The following is a 21,162-nucleotide window of genomic DNA, read 5'->3' as shown; positions in this document are numbered from 1 at the left end:
AGCCCTGATTATACTTCATACCACTGCCACAATTGTGCTGGCCTTCATCCCAGACACTGGACCAACTTTGCCATTCAGTTTTGAAGTCTTGTTGTATAAATCAGGTGCCATGAGGATTCCTGGGTCCTCTCTGACCTGGCATTCGCCATGGTTGTTTGGTAGAGAGCACATCAAGGTTGTTCCTGCCTTGCTCTTGCTGGGGTTGCTCATGCCCTGTCCAGCTTACCTCCCATAGGTTTCAGAGGCCCATTTCTGGTATAGCATGGCATGGAAGGATAGATCCTTTTGCCCGTTTTTCTTGGCTTTTGGAAATCATAGAAGTTTTGAGCAACTCTTCGTGGTAATATCTGTGTCTAAGAGAGAAGGGGTCAGAGAAGAGGATGTGTAATTGAGGGAAATCAGGGTAAACCACTGATGGAATAGCAGGTAGTAATCATGATAGAAGTGAAAAAATTATGCACTGGAAATTGTGCAATTTCTCATTCTTGGGAAATGATAAAAAGGAAAGCTTTGGATGTCTATGACCTGTTAAGGGTTAGCTAGAATTGACAGGTGTGGGTTAAAAAACCCCTTCCCTTTAGGTTGTTCTGGAGAAGGTGCTGGGCATATTGTGCCATTGGAGACTTCTGTTCCCACATTTCCTTCATTTTATTGCTGCCTGTAGGGTAGCCTCAGCCTGTGAAATACTGCCTTATAATTAATTTGCCTTTGCTGCCCATGAAAATTTTTTATTGGAGACAAGGAAAAAATATCTCAGGAGCATGCCATTTCTTTGTACTTGCTGTGAAAGAGGACATCCACTGCAAATACTGGACTGTGATTGGATGGATGGATGGACGGACAGATGGATGGATGGATGGATGGATGGATGGATGGATGGATGGATGGATGGATGGATGGATGGATGGATGGATGGAATTTCTGCCAGGCCGTGCATTGCTAATATGGACTTGCAAGTTCTGATTATATGGAAATGTTTATCCCAGGACTAAGGCCCTGGCACAATGTACTCTTCTTGCAGACAACCCACCCAAGAGTCAATGTCAGGGAGTCCTCATGACCCTTCTCATGTGTCGTCCCTCTTATGTCATCAGAAGCTCATGTATCAAATCTCCCTTCTAAGAGATTTGCTCAAAGTAATTTCAGTCTTAGATGTCAAATTTTCTGCCCATTTCATGGTTCTAAGACTAATATGCATCAGTATTTCCATGCCTGGCTGGTTTTATGAAGGACACTGTTCCTCAAGAGAGTGTTCTCATAGTTCAAGGAATCTGAAATTGTGTGCTTAACCTGGGGATAATACTTGGGCCCTGCAGGTCCTTTCTTGGACTGTCAAACAACAAATTCCCTTAGTAGGGGTGAATACTCAAGCAGTATGCTACTTCATTACCTGCCTGTCTCATTTAGAGGCATTTGATTTCCTGTTCCCCTAGTTGTATGGTTCAGATCACAGCAACTGAGAGAAGAATTGTCTTTTAGAGAAAATAGAAATAATATATTGTGTTTCTGTGTTGCCTGTGCATGGGAAGAGCATGCACAGAGCCCCCTTTTTTCTAGTTACATATTTCCTATCTTGGTTATATGGGCATTGCATTAAAGGGAATTTCTCCCAAACTGTCCCTAAAATTGGGGCAACTCTGTTGCTTTTAGGAGGAATACAAGTTAGAGGAGAGATAAAGCACAAGAGAATAAATAAAGTAAATCCTTGCACTGTGGTTTTCCTGTAGCAGAACTGCTGTGATGCAGGACTAGCGCACTTATCAGAGCAGCGGGGCAGCACATGCCACGCTGTGCAGCATGTAGGAGCCATCCCTTGCCTTATGCGTTGGGTCCATCTACCATCTCCCTTTTCAGAGCTCCTCTCCAGGAGCTCCTTTCTGAATTATAAAGTTATTTTTCCTTCTGCTGTTTCTGTAGCTTATGGCACTGGCTGCCCTGTCTGTGTTGAGTAATGAGAAGAATTGATCACTTACCTCTTTATAATGGCCCTTTACATCTTTGTTGGCATGTCCTGTGTTTCCCTCTGCACTTGCCTTTTGTCAGGGTGCAGGCCTTTTAATCTGTGTTCATGTGGATCTTTGTTTCCAAAACCATTTTTTTGCTCTTTCCATCACTGTCCTCTAAGTGCCATCAGTTTATCCTGTTTCTTTTGTGAGGTTGAAGGCTCTCAAGGCTGCCAGCTAGCTAAAAGAAAAAAACAACAGATAGTTTTTGTCATTTTGGCCAAAGACCATCATCTGCTTGTGGCCAGAGCTGGGGCTGCTTATGGGCTTTCAGAAGGCTGTCTTTGACATGCTAAAGCTGTGGACAGTGTTATCGTGTGGCCATGTCATCACACATCAGTGTAATTACATTTGGTTGCACGGTGCTGTGGCATTGCCATATCCCAAAGTAACTCCCTTCCTTTGCAATGCAGCAAGGAAGGTGTGGTAGGGAGAAACTTGACACTATAACTGTACTGCTGAGTAACACTGTCACGTCATGGTCATCACACAATAAATCAGCAACGTGCTTCCACGATGCAGTGTAATGATCTTCCCTTGATGTTGCTGTCACTTATCATGAGTGCTGTCATATATAGGAGTGTCTGCCAGATCTTGGCATATATCTGCTTTGTCTGAAGCAATACAATTCCTAGATTCATTGATCATAGATAAGCTGTAATGAAGAGTCACTATAAAGCAAATCATAATTTCGTTTCACATCACATGGCACCATAGCATGAAGTTTCTTAGGTCTTATAAGTTATTTCTTTTAAGGATGCACAGTACCTCCTAAAATACGGACAGATAGAAAAGTGGCAGAAGTGTAAATTCTACTATGAATTCAGCTCACAGTAAGTAGAATTAAGGGCAATGTCACAGGAAAACCACTTATCTTCCCCTGAGTTTACTTCTAAAATTTCAGTCTTTATGTTTTGGGTTTTTTTTAAGGGAACTTTTTTTTTAATTTAATATTCCAAAAGATAAGCAGAGCTCTGAAAGTGAGGTTAGAGTAAGCTACATTCCTGTGACCTGTTGCCATCTGCTGCCTGAGAATAAAGATTATGCATTGTCAAGCAACATTTCCATAATGTTTTTAAGGGATGAATATTGTTGACAAAGCATCTGCAAAGTGAATCACAAAGAGAGCAGAAAGGCCATACTCTTATCTGATATAATTCAGTGCAACTCAGTTGGGATTTATTCCAAATGAATATGTGGCATAATACTGTTTTCATAATCTGAGTTGGAGGGGCAGATGGTGTTTTCATCCTCTGGTTGGAAGGGCAGAGATTTAAGTGGTGATTTAAGGTTGCTTGTGTTGGGAGCAGTAGTGAAGTCCATCAGGATGTCTTGACTCAGAAGGAAGTTGAATAGTTTGCCCATATGGAGACACACAGAGCAAGGGGCTGGGAAGGACTCACTGAGTCCAGCATGAAGACAGCGGGAGCTCTGAACGGAGGCCGCTGTCATTACAGATTGTTGCATCTTTGCTCTGGATAGCAAATAGGCTCCAGCGGTGCCTTGTTAAAGCAGGGTGCCTGCATAGTTTGTTTAAGCAGGTTTTGAAGACAGGGATTGAAATCTAACCATTTGCTAAAAAGAATCATAATTTATCTCCTCACAGCATCCCTTACAACCCCAAATCCACACCTAAATCTTGGATCCAGATCCAAATCATTGTCAAACTGATGTTGCAGTTCTTTTCAAGAATGGAAAAGCTATCCAAATTTAGATGGCTGGTTCAGACCTGTGCTTTACAGGCCAGATCCATTCTCAGATGTGTCTGTCAGGTTTTTTGTTTGCACATTGGTGGTAGTGTATATTAAGTGTATATACAGATTTGTGTATATTAAGAGTGTTCTGGGAGACAAGATAATTCCAGGAAGCAGAGTTGCCTGGTACAGACCTTTTCTAGCAGCCTCTATTGGCTTTGCCAGTTTTCAGCAATCGCAATTGCAAGTTGCTACTGGAATGACTTCATCTACCAAACCACATATCAGCATGTTGTGTTTGCTGATGCTTGCATGGAAGACACATCTAGAGTGGCATGTTATGGAGCAAGTCTTATCTTTTCATTTGGCTTTTCTGCCTCTCTTGAGTTTTTTTACTGCACTTAATTGCTTACCCAGTTTTATTAATGCACCACCGCAAATGACAGCAAAGAGAGATTTCAGTATAATGAGGCAGATTTCAGAGGGCTGAGGGAGAAGTGGAATAAAAATGTCTGTTTAGGAGTTGTTTGGTTGAGGGCTGTCTGGCTGATGCTTTTTAAAAATTATTATTTTAAGGTAATACATTGAAATTATAGTTCATATTTGACATTGAAGAACATTCAATTTGTCATCCTGTATAAAATCACAAGGCATCAAATTATGTCACGGCCTTTACCTTACATAGAAGTCTCCTAACGCTTCTTTAAGTCGAAAAGGAAAAAAAAAAAAAAGTATATTCCACTTACCTGCTCCGTTAAGTAAATTGCGTTGCTTAATAATACCACTAAGGAACACATCTGAGTCTGGACAGGTTGTATAAATATTTGCAATTAGAGTATCGATATGACTATAAAAATAACCTGTCATTTAAAGTATGTGGTCATTACAGCCAAACAGATGTAACAATCCTTGCAAAACACTTAAGTGAAGCCAGGGCATTATATCCTGATGTCCATACCTGTGTCCAAGCTCCAGCTTTGTTCAGGTAAAACTCTCACTGAGGTCTGTGAGAGCAGTACCTGGATAACCAGCAAGTAAACATTGTTAAAAACTTGATCATATCTCAGAAAATGGTAAGCAAGTCCCATGTAAGTACTGTAAAGTGTGTGTCATGATATCTGTCCTGTAATTTATGGTGTTACTTGTACTTGTTTCTTAGTATATAGGCTAAGGTTTTCTATTCTGAAAAATCTTAAAGCTTAACTTGTTTTTCAGCTTATGCGTAAGTCTACTTAATTGTTTGATGAAAGTCCACGGAGAAATTCTCCTGGTACTCCTAGTGCACCAGTTCTGCCAAATATTTAGGATGACTGACAGCTTAAAATCTCCCTAGTAATCTGTTAAAATTGCTTGGGACCCTTTTTGGTCAGAGAACAGAATGACTAAATAGTCCACGCGAACACAGCTGCTTTCCCATTTCTGTAGCCATCATTCATGGATAAAGTGGCGATTCATAGGGCAGTGCTTGCATTACAGAAAACTGTTTTGTCTGGTTTTCAGTCTTGTGAATTAAGAAGTGGCTTGAATCTGAAGTTATTTTAATCCAGAATGTCCACCCAAGAATAAAATTATTTACAATAATTGCTAAAAATAAAAACAACTGTAATTTCTTTTTTAAAGCATTCAGCTGGGGAGATCACACAAAAAGGAGAAATTTTTCTGTTCACAGAAAATTTGGATCAGGTATCAGTTCTCCTGATATTCATTGATGTAGTGTTGTAGGGACCATCAGCTGTAGAGTAAGGGACCAAGAGCAAAATACCAGTCTTCACATCAGCTCTATGCTTGTCCGTTTTAGTCACTTGAAACCGTGACACATGTCCCCAGTGTTGGTGTCTTCCATGTGCTGTGGAAGTCCAAGTGTCTGTAACCCAAGTACCAACAGGCATCGTGACAATCCAGTCTCTGCTGCAACTGTTCCCCTTCCCTTTGGCAACCTACAGTGATTGTATTTTGTCTCCCCTCCTTGGGAAATGCCAGATTTGTGGACTAGTGGCATAGAGTGGGAAGGGTGTGAAAGGGGGAGTGAGGTATCTGCATCCTTCCTCCCTACCTCAAGTTTTATGCATGACTGCACCATTGAAATGTAGTCCCTCCCGTAGAAATGTGTCACCTGTTTTGGTAGCGTGAGTGTGCAAAGCATCTTCCTGCTTCCCTGTGACAGGGACTCAGAAGACATCTAGCACAAGTATTTGTTTGCTGAAGAAGTCTTCTGAAGCCCCATGGGATCAGGAGGCTGAATTAGCATCCCACGTGGAAGTGCGTGAGGCTGAAGTGGAACTGAATTCTCTTTTCCTCTCCCTTGACAGGGCATCCCTTTGGAGCTCCTGCGTGGTCCTACCTCTCCTGGCTCTCACCTGGATGTCTGCAGTTCTGGCAATCACAGATCGGCGTTCAGCACTTTTCCAGATCCTGTTTGCTGTCTTTGACTCATTGGAGGGCTTTGTCATCGTTATGGTCCATTGCATACTGAGGCGGGAGGTGAGAAGAATGAGTCGTTCTCTTTTATATAATCAACACACTTCCCGTAGAAAACATCTGAAAAATGTCCAGTCAGCCTGGTAGCTTCTCTCATGCCACAAATTTTTCCCTTTGTGTAGACAGTGACCACAAAAACGACTGTGACAGTATCGGTCAGAGGGAAGGAGAGATGAATCGATGGTTGTCATGCTGAGTGTGTCGCAGAATGGAATCTGGGGGAACAGTCTTAGATTAGCTAACATGTCAGTCTTTGCTTGTTTAATACCAAAATAAATATTTCCAGAATGTTTACACCCTGCCTCTGAAAATGGAATATTAAGGAAAACAATTAGTTTGTTTGATATCAAGAGGGGCAACTTACACTGAGATTTACAGAATGATTGTATGTTGGCATTAGCACCTAGATATTCAAGCTAGAGAGTAAAGCTGGCAATAATCAAGCAAGGAAATTGAGTAAATTCTCTCCAACCTCCCTGTGGAGGTTTAAAATAGTAAATTATATCAGGGAAGAAAAGGACGAGTCTTTTATGTTTCTTTTATTCTTTTCATCCTACTGAGTGGATAGACTATTAATAACAGAGACAGGAAGGGTTGGGTTTTTTTCAATATTCATTTTATCTTCTTACAGCTTCTTTAAATTAAGTAAAACAGATTAATTTCTTATGTCAGGCCAATGAAATCAATGGAATTACACCACTAGCTTGGCTGAGACTCCTTCAACTAATTGCATTATGAATATGGGCCAGTATTTAACTCCCATTTTAGTCACTGCCATTTTTTTCCCCATTGATTTCAGTAAGGTTCATATCAGTCATATATTATGGCTGATAAAGGATCATAAACAGACATTGTAGACCCCAATATAGCAATTTATGCAATAACATTTATTGTAAATCTATTGCAAGCTGCAAAATAGAAGATTTTTAGATTCCTGATCATATAAATCAAGGAACTAGAGGTGATCAATGCAGTACCCAGGATACCTGTAAAACCTTTGATTTGTTCTGTTAGTCTGTGAGATATGTAACATCTAAGCCATTTTAAATGAATACCCGAACGCTACTAAAGTAGTATCCATGTTCTTTTGATCTACCAAGGACTTTTTTTCTCCTCCCTTCAGCAGAATTTAATATGATTTGGTATTTCTCTCTGACTCTGACTTTTGCAAATCCACTTGTTCCTGCAGGTCCAGGATGCTGTGAAGTGCCGAGTAGTAGATCGTCAGGAAGAGGGCAATGGAGACTCAGGGGGGTCATTTCAGAACGGACATGCTCAGCTAATGGTAGGGAAAACTACCACCTAGTCTGTTATTAATGGATCTATGGGCATTTTTAACTCCTAACTGATAAACAAAGGGCTCCATCCGTCATATATTTTGCAATTGTCATCCTTTTTTTCCCAAAACATTCTATGATTCTGATTCTACGATTAAACCTGTGCTTGAACAAACAGCACTTAGCATAGGCTTTTTCACACAAGTCTGGTTTCTTTTCATTGTAATATTAAGGGGCTCAGACTTACACACGAGGTTGTGCAGGCATCTTGGTAAGATCCTTTCTTTCCTGGAAAATACAAAGACAAAATATACCTCCCAGCTCTTCCAGACCTTTTCATCCCCATCACACTGCCTTGTCCTGGCTGGAGCTAGGAGGCGGTAGTTTAATACTGTTTTAGTCACAGAGTGTTGGGTCATTATTATAAAGATGCTGTCTCAAAGGGATTTGTTTCTCTCAAAAGCACACTTGTTTACATTGCTTCGCTTGGATTACAGTTTAAGCACTGAAAACCTTGGTCCTATTGTGTAAGTCCTTTACAAAAAGCCTAGATAAGGCTGTAGAAGAATAAATTATAAGAAATTGTCTTGCATCTGCTTTATTAGTGTTATGATGTAGATGATACAAGAGGCATTTGATTTCTGAGGTTGGAGTAAGGACATCAGGACAATCACAAGATTTGAACAAATTCCAAAAATGTCTAGTTAATATTAGACCCATATCATAACCCAAAGGTATTTTTTTTGCAGTCACTCCTGTGCTAAGTAGCTTGTGCTTGGGAACAAGGTCTCTTCTCAACCACAAGCACAAGACACCGAGACATCAAGAGAGATATATAATTCTACCTGACCTCACAGCTGTTTGTTAAAAACAAGTGCCTGATTTCTAATTTAAATGCGTAGTCTTCTTATTTTCGGACAGGTTTGCTATGCCTATTTATGCATAATTAGAAAGCCCCTTGCATGCCTAGTACTTTTTCTCCTTCAATAATAGCATAATCATATCAGTCTCAATCTTCCGTTCAATAAGTTAACACACTGAGTTTTTTTATTCTCCCACTGTAAGACATTTCCCTTCAAATTATTTATATAACCCTTTTGCACATGCCCTTCAGACACTCACCATCCTATTAAAATGTGGATGCTATATTTGTTACTCTATTGTCACCATCCCAAGCCCTATATTCTGAAGTTCCCGATTTTTGTCTAACACCCAGTTTTGATTCATTATCAACCACCTTGCAAAGTTCTGTGTCAACTACAAGTTTTTTAGCGATGTATTTAGCAAAGCATTTACTTCTGCACTGTTGATGGATGTATGAAGTAGAGAGCTTACCATCAGTTTCTTCACATTCAGGCACAAAAAGGTCTGCAAACTAGACATGAATGATGACTCTGCACTGATATTTTTAGAGGGGTACAATGTTACTGTATAGCGACTGAGTTCTAAAATAACCAAAGAAATCAAAAACTTTGCAGGCTGGCATTTTTGCTGTTACCTTTTGCAGTAATCTCCAAATCTGCCCAAAAAGTGAAAAGAAGCTTAGCTGAGTAGAACTGTTTTCCACAAAATCTTGTTGACTGGTATTAAATATAAACCTATCTTTTATTTATCGGTAGAACTAATACAGGCTGTTTGATTACTTTTTTTCTGGAACTCCTATCATGAAAATGAGATTATATTTTTCTGTGTCCTCCCACTTGCCCATTTAAATGTTAGTTCAGTCTCATTTCTCTTCCATTCTTTCCAGATTTATTTGATATCTCAAATAATTTACTAAGAAATTAGCCTCAAGAAGGTTGAGCTAATTCCTCAAACAGTTCTTCAAAAACTCTTGGATCTCAAACTGCTAATATGAAAGTGTTTATCACAGGAGGGGTGGGCATTTTTTTTCCCCACACTCTTCATAGTATTAAACTGGAATGCATTTAATCACATTAATACAATTATATTAAGTGTCTTCTTTGTGAAATGATACTAGAAATAATCAGTGAACTCTTCTCCTTTTTGCTAGTCTGTGGCCTTTCTATTACTCCATGAAAACTCATGACCCACTGTGACTCAGTGTATACAGTTCTTTGAAATGTTATCTGCTGAAAGCTTTAGAAAAAGAACTAATGCATACTGGGAGAAGAAAGGAGTTTCACTTGAGTGTACAGACAGCTTGAAAAAGTTATTCAGCCTTTGTACCTGCAAGGACCATTGATTTTATATGTTGAGTTTCAGAAGCAGAGGCTTGTTTCCACTTCATGTGACTCGGTGATAGATCACAAGAAAGCCCAGTGGGTATGGAGCATTCTCAGCGGCATCCCCAATCCTTAAAATGATTGGAGGGGAATCCACTTAGACTAAGTGTAGGGTGATGTATCCAAGGCAGATCAGGCCAGGAACCTGTCCCCTCTTTTTTAGGAATGTGCATAAACATTTTCCAGGGATATATTTTCATCTGGCAGCACAGGAACTAGCGTATGGACGACCAGATGAATCTAGTTGAAAAGCAACGCTGCAACTTTACCACTGCCTGAGGTTCAAAAGCCACAAGTGGAAAAAAGTGGTCTGTTTATCATGTTTCAAAAATCCAAGCAAAACGTATTTCCTCCACTCTTCTGGCAATGGTCGTGTCTGCCTCTCTAGTTAAAGTGGAGTTTTGCATTTTCCAAATGGCTTTCTTGCCCCCACGCCACACCCCCTTTTGACGACGTCCTTTGTGTTCTCTGTCTTTCAGACCGATTTTGAGAAAGATGTGGATATGGCTTGTAGATCAGGTGAGCACATCACAGGTGAGAATCAACAAGTGACCTGGTTTGGGGATTGAACTAGGCCATTTTTTTTTTCCTTTCTGTTTTATTTGTGTGTGTCTTAGTGGTTTGCATGTACTTGTCTGAGCTGCCCTTACTCTGAGCCCTGGCCAAAAGAAAGCAACATCCCCAATTCTCCTCTATGCTTTGCTTAACCCATTTCCCTGTAGCTCTTTTGGCTTTTTAACTAAGATTAAGCCTCACCTCCAAAGTATTATTTCTTACCTATGACCCCTGTAACGCAGTGGCAGAGAAGAGTATCAAGGAAGAAGAGATTGGATCCATCTCTTCCTACTGTGGTCCTCCTTTGCTTTAGCAAGCCCTGACCAAGGGGCCTACACCGGTCACACCAACCTCAGAGAGCTGAAGGTCTGGAATGTGGAGAGCCTTCCCACCACTCCACCTGGCTCCATGCGCACTTCTAGTGCAGTTGGAAGTTGCCTGTACATAGGGAGGTGGGTCAGGTCTCTCTTTTGCCTGCACCTTTCTGCTGTGTGTTCAATCACACACATTCATGCTGATCCTGAAGATCTGCATGAGTTGACAGTCCCTTTCTGCAATAATCCCCTTTTTTCTCAGTCCTCGGGGGTGTCTGCGCTGTCCAGATTCTCCTTTGCTACCTGTTTGTCTCTGCAGGTTTCGTCCTCTCCTGGTCCTGGCATGCCTGACCATTTGGCTGGGTTTTGGGTGGTTTTTTTTCCTTACCTTTTGTAGATATTTAGGCTATCCTTTATCCTCCCAGACTTGACTGCTCTCCCAAGCAAAAGAAATACCAGCTTGCTTGGCGCTTGCACGTAATTCATATCTTCCAAACCAGGATCTCCCCTAGCCAAGGACAGTACATTCTTCGTTCAGTTGCTTGAGAAAGCTTCTGTCTGTCTCTTTCCTTCTTTCCTTTCTTTCTTCCTTTCTTCCTTTCTTTCTTTCTTCCTTTCTTCCTTTCTTTCTTCCTTCCTTCCTTTCTTTCTTTTCCTTTCTTCCTTTCTTCCTTTCTTTCTTTCTTCCTTTCTTTCTTTCTTTCTTCCTTTCTTTCTTCCTTTCTTCCTTTCTTCCTTTCTTCCTTTCTTTCTTTTTCTTTCTTCCTTTCTTCCTTTCTTCCTTTCTTCCTTTCTTCCTTTCTTCCTTTCTTTCTTTCTTTCTTTCTTTCTTTCTTTCTTCCTTTCTTTCTTCCTTTCTTCCTTTCTTCCTTTCTTTCTTTCTTTCTTTCTTCCTTTCTTCCTTTTTCTTCCTTTCTTCCTTTCTTTCTTTTTCTTTCTTTCTTTCTTTCTTTCTCTTTCTTTCCTTCCTTCCTCCTTTCTTTCTCTCTTCCTTTTTTCTTTGTTTCTCTCCTTCTGTTTCTCTGTACACATCTACCTGTCCTTTCATTTACCTTTTTCTTTATCTAATCTATCATTTATCTATCTGCTTCTAATGTATTTTATCTATAATTCATCTTTCTCTCTATCTTGCAATCACTTATTTATCTCTGTCCTCAGCTGTCTGTCTTGCTGTAGTTATTTATGTATTTCTATCTCTGTCAACATTTATCTCTGTCACTGTGTTTCTGTGTATTGTCTATCACTGTCACAATCATTTATCTATCTAATATCTATCTATATCTTATTTATGTTTTCCTGTCCTTCTCTCTGTCTCACTCCCTTTCCCTATGCTTATCACAGTCACAGTATATTTATCTCACTTATCTCTGTGATATCTTATTTCATGGTCTCTTTCTGTCCATTTATCTTTTTTCAGGGTCTGTCCATTTTTTCTTTTCTGTTTCTCTGTCTCACACTCTCTAATCTAATTTTAGCTGTCTCCCTTTTCTCATTTGTCTTCCTTCCTTTTCCGCACCAAAGATCTCAGTTAAAAAAAAAAAAAATCACGTGTGGAAAACCTGCGTGTGAGACCACGCCTGACTTGAACGCATGTTCAATGAACGTGCATTCAGGCTGGGTGTTGGCACACACAAACAGCTACACAACCAGCAGCCCACCTTGAGTGAGACACCAAGGCAGACCCTGGGCTCCTGCAGTAAAGAAGCCTTTCTGGACCTGCGACCCAGCTTCTTGCTCCTCCCAAGTTGAGCTTCCCAGAGGAAAGGGAGGAGCTGACTGCTTTCACATGACTTCAGGGCAGAAGCCACTGGATCAGCAGCTTGTTAACAGCCTAGGCTTCCCTTTCTTTGCCAGCATACAGCTACACAATTTGTTTATTGATGTCTGCCTGAAGAGATATTCCTGCTCTTAAAACTGTTAGTATGTGCCAAGCCGTTAGTAGCAGTCCCCATTTCAGAGGCCTTTCTATATGGTGCATCATCTATGCATTCTGCTTATTGAATAATAAAAAATAGAAATCTGTCCATTGGTTTCTGGCCATCATTGCTCTTGGAGGCACCAGCTCTCGTGTTATGACAGATGGGAGATGTGCCTGATACCACTCATAACCTCCTCACTTAGATTCACTGATAGGATCGGGTCCACAGCTCAGTGTTGAAAGCTCACTCCACTCCATGCTTGGAGACTGCCAAGTGCAAACCTCTCCAAACCTACTTTCTGCAACTGACATGAGCATGGAGAAGAGCCTGGATCAATAAACCTTACTGACACTCCCAAATGAAGGGTTTGACTTCAGTAACATCATCCCGCGGTGTATGCTGTGAATACGCTGCAATGCTCTGATTTATCCTAGCATGTCCTCTAGCAATGTCAAGATGACCACGGCTGCCATAGTTACACCCATTGTGATTAGCTTTAAAAGGTTTTTAAAAGTTCTTTTCTTCTTCTTGGTATCCTTGTCATCCTGCTCTGCCTGCTCTGTAGTCTTTGAGGGGAGCTTTGTTCTTCAGGTACCCATCACTCCCAGTATGAATTGGCGGAAAAATTAGTGTCCTCAGTCCCATGGGATGCCTGTGTCATGTCCTGCCTCTGTCCCAGGTGGAGCAGCTGAGGAGTGTCACTTACCCCAGAGAATCTTGTCTCTAGTCCATTGAGAAAAAAATCAGTGAAAGGACCTTTTTTGTTATTTCCTTCTGAGATGAGTGAAAGGGGAACATGCATTTATTTCTCCTTTTCTGTGCTGAAATATTGGGTAAGTAGCCTTCCGTCCCCACCACTTTGCCCCTGCCCCACAGTCTGTGATCTCCATCCCCTGGAGACATCAAGGCTGATGTCATTATCTTCCTAAGGTCTTTGCTGCAGCCTGAAAGCAACTAAGCAATAGATCCTTATGCCTAGAAATGTTTTGTTGTGGACAGTGCTGTGTGGGAGTGAATGTCTCTGTGTCTTTTATATACCTCCTAATTGGCATGTTCACCTCATCCTCCATTTAAAGTTTTCCTCTCCTATTAAGGAATATTCATGGCACTCCTTTCTTTCCTCAAGGGAAATCGAAAAACACTAAATAATTAGCTCTTGCAAAGACTGCCATGTTTGCTAGAATGTAAAGCTCTTTCAGAGAGCAGTTAGAAAATTATAACAAAATGTGAATTTTAAAATACCAAATTATTGACACTGAAACTCTTCAAGGGAAAGAGCAACTTGAAGTAGTTCAGTGAGTTAAAAAAAATAAATTACATTTAAAATAATTGATAATGTTGCATTTCAGTTATTTTCTGAATCAAAATAATTTTTAGCATGAAAGCAATGTTTTATTTTAAAGACTTCTACTCCCCCATAGGCTAGTAATATATATATTTCACATATATACATATACTACATGTACTAAATAGATATACATGTATTCACTTTTCAAGATATTATTTATTATAAATAATATATCAGTTGGCCTGATTGGGAGGTTTACCCATGATTGTGTTGGAAAATTTGCATCACAGAGAACTCTCTCAAAATGAGGTTTTTTTCCTCCCTAGCTTTAGCTTTGCCTTCAGCATCCTGGATTTAAGAAAACCCAAATGTATAAAACCGTTCTGCCACCATAGCCTCTTTCTGGGAGGTCCAAGGGAACATGCTAACATGGTGTGACTGTGGTAGATTTATTGATGTGTTAACAAAAACCCAGGTGAGGTGCTAAGGATACTTATCTGTCTCCCTAGTGCTGAATAAAGACATCACCGCCTGCAGGACCTCAACCATCACAGGAACACTGAAGCGTCCATCACTGCCAGATGAGGAGAAATTGAAACTCAATCACCAGAAGGGGTCATCAAACTTTAACAGTCTTCCAGCCAATGTCTCCAAGATGCATCTTCAGGGCTCACCACACTACCTGGGGGCTATCAATCTGAATGAGTTCACCAATCACACTCTCACTCTGAAGAAGGACAAGAACCAGCCACCTAAGTCCATCTACATCTGTGATGGGGACATCTTCAAGAAGTTGGACTCGGAACTCTCCCGGGCACAAGAGCAAACGCTGGACACCAGCTATGTCATTCTGCCTACCAACACTTCTACCTTACGGGCCAAACCACCCAAAGAGGAGAGCAAATACAGCATCAATATTGACCAGATGCCCCAGACACGACTCATCCACCTCAGTATGGCTACTGACCCAGGCTTTGTTGTCAAAAGTCCTCCACGGGAGCCTGTAACCATGACATGTAGTGAGGTTCAAGGTTCCCCCATGATACAACAGCAGCAGCAGCTGGCTCCACAAAATGTCTCCAACGAGTCACAGATTCCCAACAGCCTTTGTGACACAGGTGACTCAGGGAACTCAGGTGTGGTGTCCAAGAGTGAGACCGTCTCCACCCTCTCCATGAGTTCCTTGGAGGTAAGCATGTGAATTATTGTGTTGTTCTCAGCCCAGTATTATGCCCTGCCCTCAACATAGACCACACCAGGTGTTTCAATAGAAGCACCTTAGGCCAAATGCAGCCCACCATGCAGTGCCAGTATTATATTATCATGAGGGATCATTGGCATGTGATTACATTTTGTAATGTAATGTTTAAAATCGCTAACGTCTTCCACATACTCCATTGCTGGATGAGCTGTTGTTAGCCCTACCGGCAATGCAAAGTCAATAAAAATATTAGTTTGTCAGAGACTGTTCATTTTAATGCAAGGCACATGGCTTGCATTACCTTTGTTTCTTCTGTCCTCTGCGTGTTTCCTTTTTTGATTACTTCAGTCATGATACAGATGAGAAAACCCTAGTGATCACAAGTGTAGTGTCCCTAAGGCATGCCCCAGCATGCTCTTAGCATCAGAGGGATGTCAGAGGTTTTGCATAAGTGCAGCCCTCTCCTGACCTGTGATGACTCATTACATATATTAGCATATATGCTAATAAAGTCCCTAGACCTTAGATCTTATGCTGAGGTCTGTCCTAGGCAATCTGGCCCTTTTCTTGCCTGTTGTCAGAAAGCAGGTGTTGGCCATTGCTGTCCAAACTTAGTCTCGGCTGACTGGTGCTCAAAAGCTCCAGCAGATCAGTTGGATGATCTACTGCTCTCTCTCTGCTTCCCATTCTGCAAACAACCTGCAAGCTCATAACTGGGACAGAGCTTGAACTGGCCAAACTCCCATGTTCAGCCCATGCTCAGTCCTCCTCAAGGCTCAGTGTTTTCTAGTAGACATCCCTTTAAATGGCTGGCACTTTCCATCATGAAGAGCCAGAGAAACACATTAAAGGTGTAGGAATAAGGAAAGGGAGAAGCACTCTCCCTGTTTTATGTACTGTGTGGTTGAGTTTGTGCCCACTCACCAGCATCAACCCTTTCCTAACCTTCACCCACCTCTTTTTCTTTTGAATACGCAGAGGCGGAAATCCCGATATGCAGAGCTGGATTTCGAGGTGAGTACATCTCTTTCTGAATGTGCTTTTCTAGGGATAAGATGAGAAAAAGAAAATGGTGCTTTCTTTTCTTTCTGGCACCTTTGCAGGAGTGCTGCCTTTGCCAAAGAGCTTCTCCAAGGGTTTAAAAATGATGGGTTGGAAGAGTTGAGCTGGATGCCTAGTAAGGCTTACCCTGTGCAGCTAAACAAATGTGTGATTTATATTGGTACATAATTTATGAAGCAGTAGCTTCTGTATAAAGATTTGTGTATCAAGATCCTACATGGGCTTGCCCAAGGCCTGTAACTTCTTCTCTGTGAGCACAATGCTTATGGAGAGCTGATGGAGTGGCAGGTGACTGCCCCACATTAATGTTTGGGAAGCACAGGTACATTTAGTTGGTGGCCTAAAACGCCTTGCCTTTTGTGCACAAGATCTGTTGCTTAACAGAAAGGAAGCTAATAAGCCTCTACTGTCACAACCCATCATCAGCCCTGGTCTTTCACACCTATTAATGAACCTCACAGAATCAGCCTGGGTGGAAAAAGTCTATCTTGTACGTAGGGAAATATCTGTCCTCACACCTGAGGCACAGAGTGGAACGCTTTGAAGGAGCCAATCCTCCACAGAGGGTCCGTGGGCTACTGGAAGGTAGTGCAGTTATCCTGAGTCCCATCATGGCATCTTTCTTGGCAGAACTATCCTTTCCCTTCAAAACTGCTAGCTTATTCCAAAACAGTCATGTTACGTGCCCACAAGGAGTTGCCTTCACACTAGATTCACTTCAGAGCTCCAGGCTGTGACCTTCATCTCATGGGTACATCTAAGCTGATACTTCAAGTTGGTCCCAAACTATTTGAGCCACCTTCTCCAATTACGTAGCACTTGGCAGAGCACAAGAAAGCCATAATCAACATGCTTTTGTATGCAAAGGGAAGTCCTTATAGAAATTGGTCCTGCCTTTCCTTCCGGGCAATAGAAGGTAGAAGTGAAATGCAGAAGGGCCAAAATACAAAAAAAAAGGAAATTATGAAATTGTTTCTGATGGACTTCTTGTACCCAAGTTCTACATGTTTGGGTAAGCTCTGAACATGTTTGCAAAGGAGACACACTGATAATAGAGGTCAGGTTATCAGTTAAAGAAGGCCAGCACATCTTCCTAGGTCTAGCTCGTCAAACACTGACAGTCAAGCACAAACTGCAGCATAAACAGTTGGCAGTTGCAGCTTTAGGATAACTATAAGGTCAAAAAATAGTCTTTTCCACTGTCTTCCACCATCTCATCCTGAAAGTAAAGGCAGTGCTACAGTGGATCCACAGTGAACTTTGAAGGTAGTTTAGGCACGACACATTGCACCTGCAGGGAGACAGCGCTAGGTTTTAATAATGTATGTAACTCTGGGGGGAAGACATGCCCTTTCTGTACAGCTGAATAAGGTTTGCTGATCTGTGGCCCTTGTGTTTGCTTCAGAAAATCATGCACACAAGAAAACGTCACCAGGACATGTTCCAAGACCTGAACAGAAAACTCCAGCACGCAGAGAAGGAGAAGGAGTCTCCAACAACGGACAGCAAGGTTAGTCAGACACTTCCAGAAACGTCATCTCCTAGAGCCCTCTAGTGCCAGCAGGAGCACAGGAAGAAGCAGGAAGGTTTAGGACCTCTCACTAAATACTTTACCTTGCTTTTCTGTCTGTGCACATTGCAACAAGCACACATGCACCACACAGGACATGGAGAGTCACTGAGGTACCACTAGCTTGCCTACAGAGTGGTCAGTAGCCCAGAAGGAGGATGTCTGTTCTCATGTCTGTTCATGGTGAACAGTCTGAGTTGTCTTCTTTGTGTTTGCTCCCTGTGTCTGTGTCTGTTCTTTGCATTCCCTTTCAGGTCATCTCTGAGTGCTGTGTGCATCCACTCATAGCTACGAACTGGAAACTAGAACAGCCTTGAGGCAATCTAGGTGGAAAGCGGGGAGGGCAGAAGGTGGGGACAGTAGGAATCATGTACCCTGCATGCAGGGGCTGAGCTGGAGGCCAAGGTGGCAGTGATGGGTATAGCTGTTTGGGAAAGCCATAGCAATGGGATTTAAGTTATGGTGGTGGCAGCGCTTCTTGGGAACTGCATGCTAATTAGATGCATGTATTTGTGGCAGCTGATCACCATATACATGGCTTTACTGGGCAAGAGCAAACTGCCAGGGCAAGAAGAGACTTTGAGGGAGGCAGGCTGAGGGGCAGCCTTTCAGAGGGGCAGAGGTTTGGTACTAGAAGCAGGTAGCAGGAGTCTGTGTAGTAAGTGATGTGGGTAACACAAGTAAGGAAGGGCAGGCTGATGGCACCTACCCCATGTCTCAGCCTATTAGGTATGGTGGGCAAGAGCTGAAAAGTTGCAAGGAAGTATATCTGTTCCAGCAGAAGGGGGAAAAAATAAAAATGGCAGATCTGGATTGGCAGTAAGAAATGAAGTTTGGGTTCTGCCTGCACTCAGAAGAGGGGCAAGGTGAGATATTCATAATATTCTTGGTCATTTGGAAGCGAAGTCAGATCCAGGGTGCATAGTCACCTGCAGCATGGCCAAGGTGGTGCTAGTGGGGCTTATTTTGATGGGACTTCCTTAGAGGTAAGACCAGAGCTCAGAGGGTGATTGAAGAAGTGGTTTAGTTTGGTTCTTTGTGGAAGAAGAGCACCACAGAGCCTTTGGTCTGCATTCAGATCTTACAGCATTGCTGTACTGAGCTCCAGAGATGTGGTCCCAGCAAAATCTACTTTTATTTGTGTGTGGCAAGGTGTCATTATGGGTTGTCCAGCATTACAGAATGAGAGGGATAGTGAATCTAGAAGTCAGGTTCAGATCAAAGAAGGCTCTGTTGGCCCAGAATCCCGATGTGTTTCACTGAATGTCATGTCTGCTTTTTTTCCCCTATTATTTAGGTGTGACACTGCTGTAAAATCAAAAATGCTTAAATACCATGTAAAAGTTAATCTGTGGTACGTTTGCAGGATGGTTTTATAGACTGAGATGTTTTCAAAATTTCAGAGATGCATCTATGTAGAATTAAAGTTTCCAGTGTCAGTATCAAAGAGCTTTGAACTGCTGGAAAGCAGCTGTGAAGGTGGCCTTTGCATATTGACTGATTTTTTTTCACATTGTGATTTTCCCTTGGATGTAACCCAGAAGAGAGAGCTTGCAACGATCATTATTGGCAAGTCAGTAGTGGGTATTGGTTTAAAAACATCCAAAGCAGTACAAAGAAAAATAAATAGCTTTCTTCACCCTTTTTTCTACCATTTGCTGCTGAGGACCCACTGGAAATCATGCCCCATCTTCATCTTGCCCTGAGAAGGCAAACTGCAGATACCAGGGATTAAAGTAACAACATAAGAAATTTTTCTCTTTTATGTATGTTTAGGTTATAAAACGATGGAGTATTTCTTCTGGTGGAAGTGATAAAACTAACGTTAGCGTAAGTCTGGCTTTTGTTTTGCATTGAAAAGCACTGTAGACCTGTCCCAAACCCTTCCATGACACACAAATCCAAACACGTGCCTTCAGCAGTAGGAAACTCCTTGCCTTGTGGGCATGAATAAGGTCATAAGGATCCTGGAATACCCTCGAACCCCTTCACACCTAGCATCATAGAGCAGGGGGGATGTTTACTGGGTCTAGTCCATCTGCCTGAACTGCTGTATCTTTGATTTCCCTTTTAAACAAGCAACCACAAAGTCAATCTACCGAGTTCCTCTCCGGCTCTGGCAGTCTTCCATCCTCTCCTGGAAGCATGTCCCATTGTCCTTAGTCCTTTCCAAGACATGATGCTTTTCCTAATCTTCTTGCACTTCCTCTCTCCTCCTTCAACTTCAAGGTCAGAAAGGGGCTGCTGAGGGTTGAAGTAAATGCCTGCATAGGACAGATCTCCTTTGGGAATTCCTAGGAATAGTGCTGGCCCTTTGGGATTGGTTTGGATTTTGGTTTTGTCAGTGCTAGTCCTCTCTGTACTTCAGTGCACTGGCAAAAATTATTTACCTTATCACATTAAATACATAGTTCCTCTCAGATGAACTACTACATTGTCAGATTTGAAGGAAGCACCAGCAGAAGAATGAGAGGAAGAAACAGATCTTCTGTCTCTTTAGGAAGAGGGGTTGAAAATTCAACCATCACATGTGTTTACTGTTGAGAATTTCTCCAGCTTCAGTGGTGAAACATGATTTTTAAAAGGTCTTCAGCAAAGTTCTTTGGAATAACTTTGGATAAGTATTACCACAGTGTACACTTGAAAGATAGAGAAGACTGCCCTTGCCCGTTGCCCCAGGGTAGTTACTAGCAAAGCTGCAAACATAACCAGGGAGTCCGGCATGTTGAGCTGTTCAGCGTTCTCCCTGTACAAGGTCCATTTCTGAAAGGCATTACTGTGGTGAGAATGACCTAATCCCTATCAAAGGCAACCTTGACAAATGCCTCTGGGCTTGTCTTTCACCCGTCAGGCACAGAGACAGGTTTGGGGGTGAATTCTGCTTTCCCCTAACCCAGTGACCAAGGTGTCCTTCCCTGGGACCTCTCTTCTCCCTTACACTGGAGGGCACATAGTGGAAGCATGCACATGATGCAAGGCAACGTGCAACGCTGCTGCTAGACATCATGTCAATCTTTAAGTTGGAACAGCTACAGCAGAGATCTGGAGCCTAATCCACATCCCGCTGAGATTAGGGTGTCCCTGCTGTCATCAGCTGACCTGTCATCGACTTACTAATGAGCAATGTTGCCAGGATGGTATGCCAGAGGAAGGCAATTAGGAGAAGCAGAATACTGCCGGGAATGCCAGCCAAGTCTGAAACTTGACCATATGCAGTGCATTCCCTGGAAGCACTGTGGCATTGGTGTTTGCTGCAGTTATTTTGCTACAAACCAAAGCACATTACTAATGCTAAACTGACCTGAGCCTCTGAGCACAGTAATACAGAATTCTCCTTCCTCAGGCAACAAACTTGGATTTGTCCAAGGGTTTTTTTTCCACATGAAGTCTATTCCATGTAACATGGACTTTCTTATATATGTACCTCAACTATAAAATGCTCTCACTGGAAGCATGCTCAGACATTCCTGATTAAAATTACATTGTCCAGCAGGATCTGTGTTCAAAGCATAAAGGACCACACATCCACCTGCATTCAAGCCTAGGCCACCTCAC

The 21,162-nt window shown here is 42.0% G+C and overlaps 1 protein-coding gene across 6 annotated transcripts in view; it reads left to right on the top strand.

The window, feature by feature from the left end:
• The window catches only part of ADGRB1 (adhesion G protein-coupled receptor B1), a 295,063-nt gene that overhangs the window by 263,518 nt on the left and 10,383 nt on the right, over positions 1-21,162 (top strand). For 3 of the 6 annotated variants that reach the window (XM_055800320.1, XM_055800316.1, XM_055800317.1), the window contains 7 exons: positions 6,007-6,178; positions 7,365-7,460; positions 10,178-10,232; positions 14,284-14,963; positions 15,954-15,989; positions 17,443-17,547; positions 19,384-19,437. In XM_055800320.1, the coding sequence (XP_055656295.1) occupies positions 6,007-6,178; positions 7,365-7,460; positions 10,178-10,232; positions 14,284-14,963; positions 15,954-15,989; positions 17,443-17,547; positions 19,384-19,437 (1,198 nt within the window). The remainder of the gene's footprint in view (positions 1-6,006; positions 6,179-7,364; positions 7,461-10,177; positions 10,233-14,283; positions 14,964-15,953; positions 15,990-17,442; positions 17,548-19,383; positions 19,438-21,162) is intronic. The other 3 variants (XM_055800318.1, XM_055800321.1, XM_055800319.1) reach the window with 3 other exon arrangements.

The sequence above is a fragment of the Falco peregrinus genome, chromosome 3 (assembly GCF_023634155.1).
Source record: "Falco peregrinus isolate bFalPer1 chromosome 3, bFalPer1.pri, whole genome shotgun sequence".
Classification (NCBI taxonomy): Eukaryota; Metazoa; Chordata; class Aves; order Falconiformes; family Falconidae; genus Falco; species Falco peregrinus.
The sequence above is the reverse complement of the archived record's forward strand: the minus strand, read 5'-3'. Positions and strand labels throughout refer to the sequence as shown.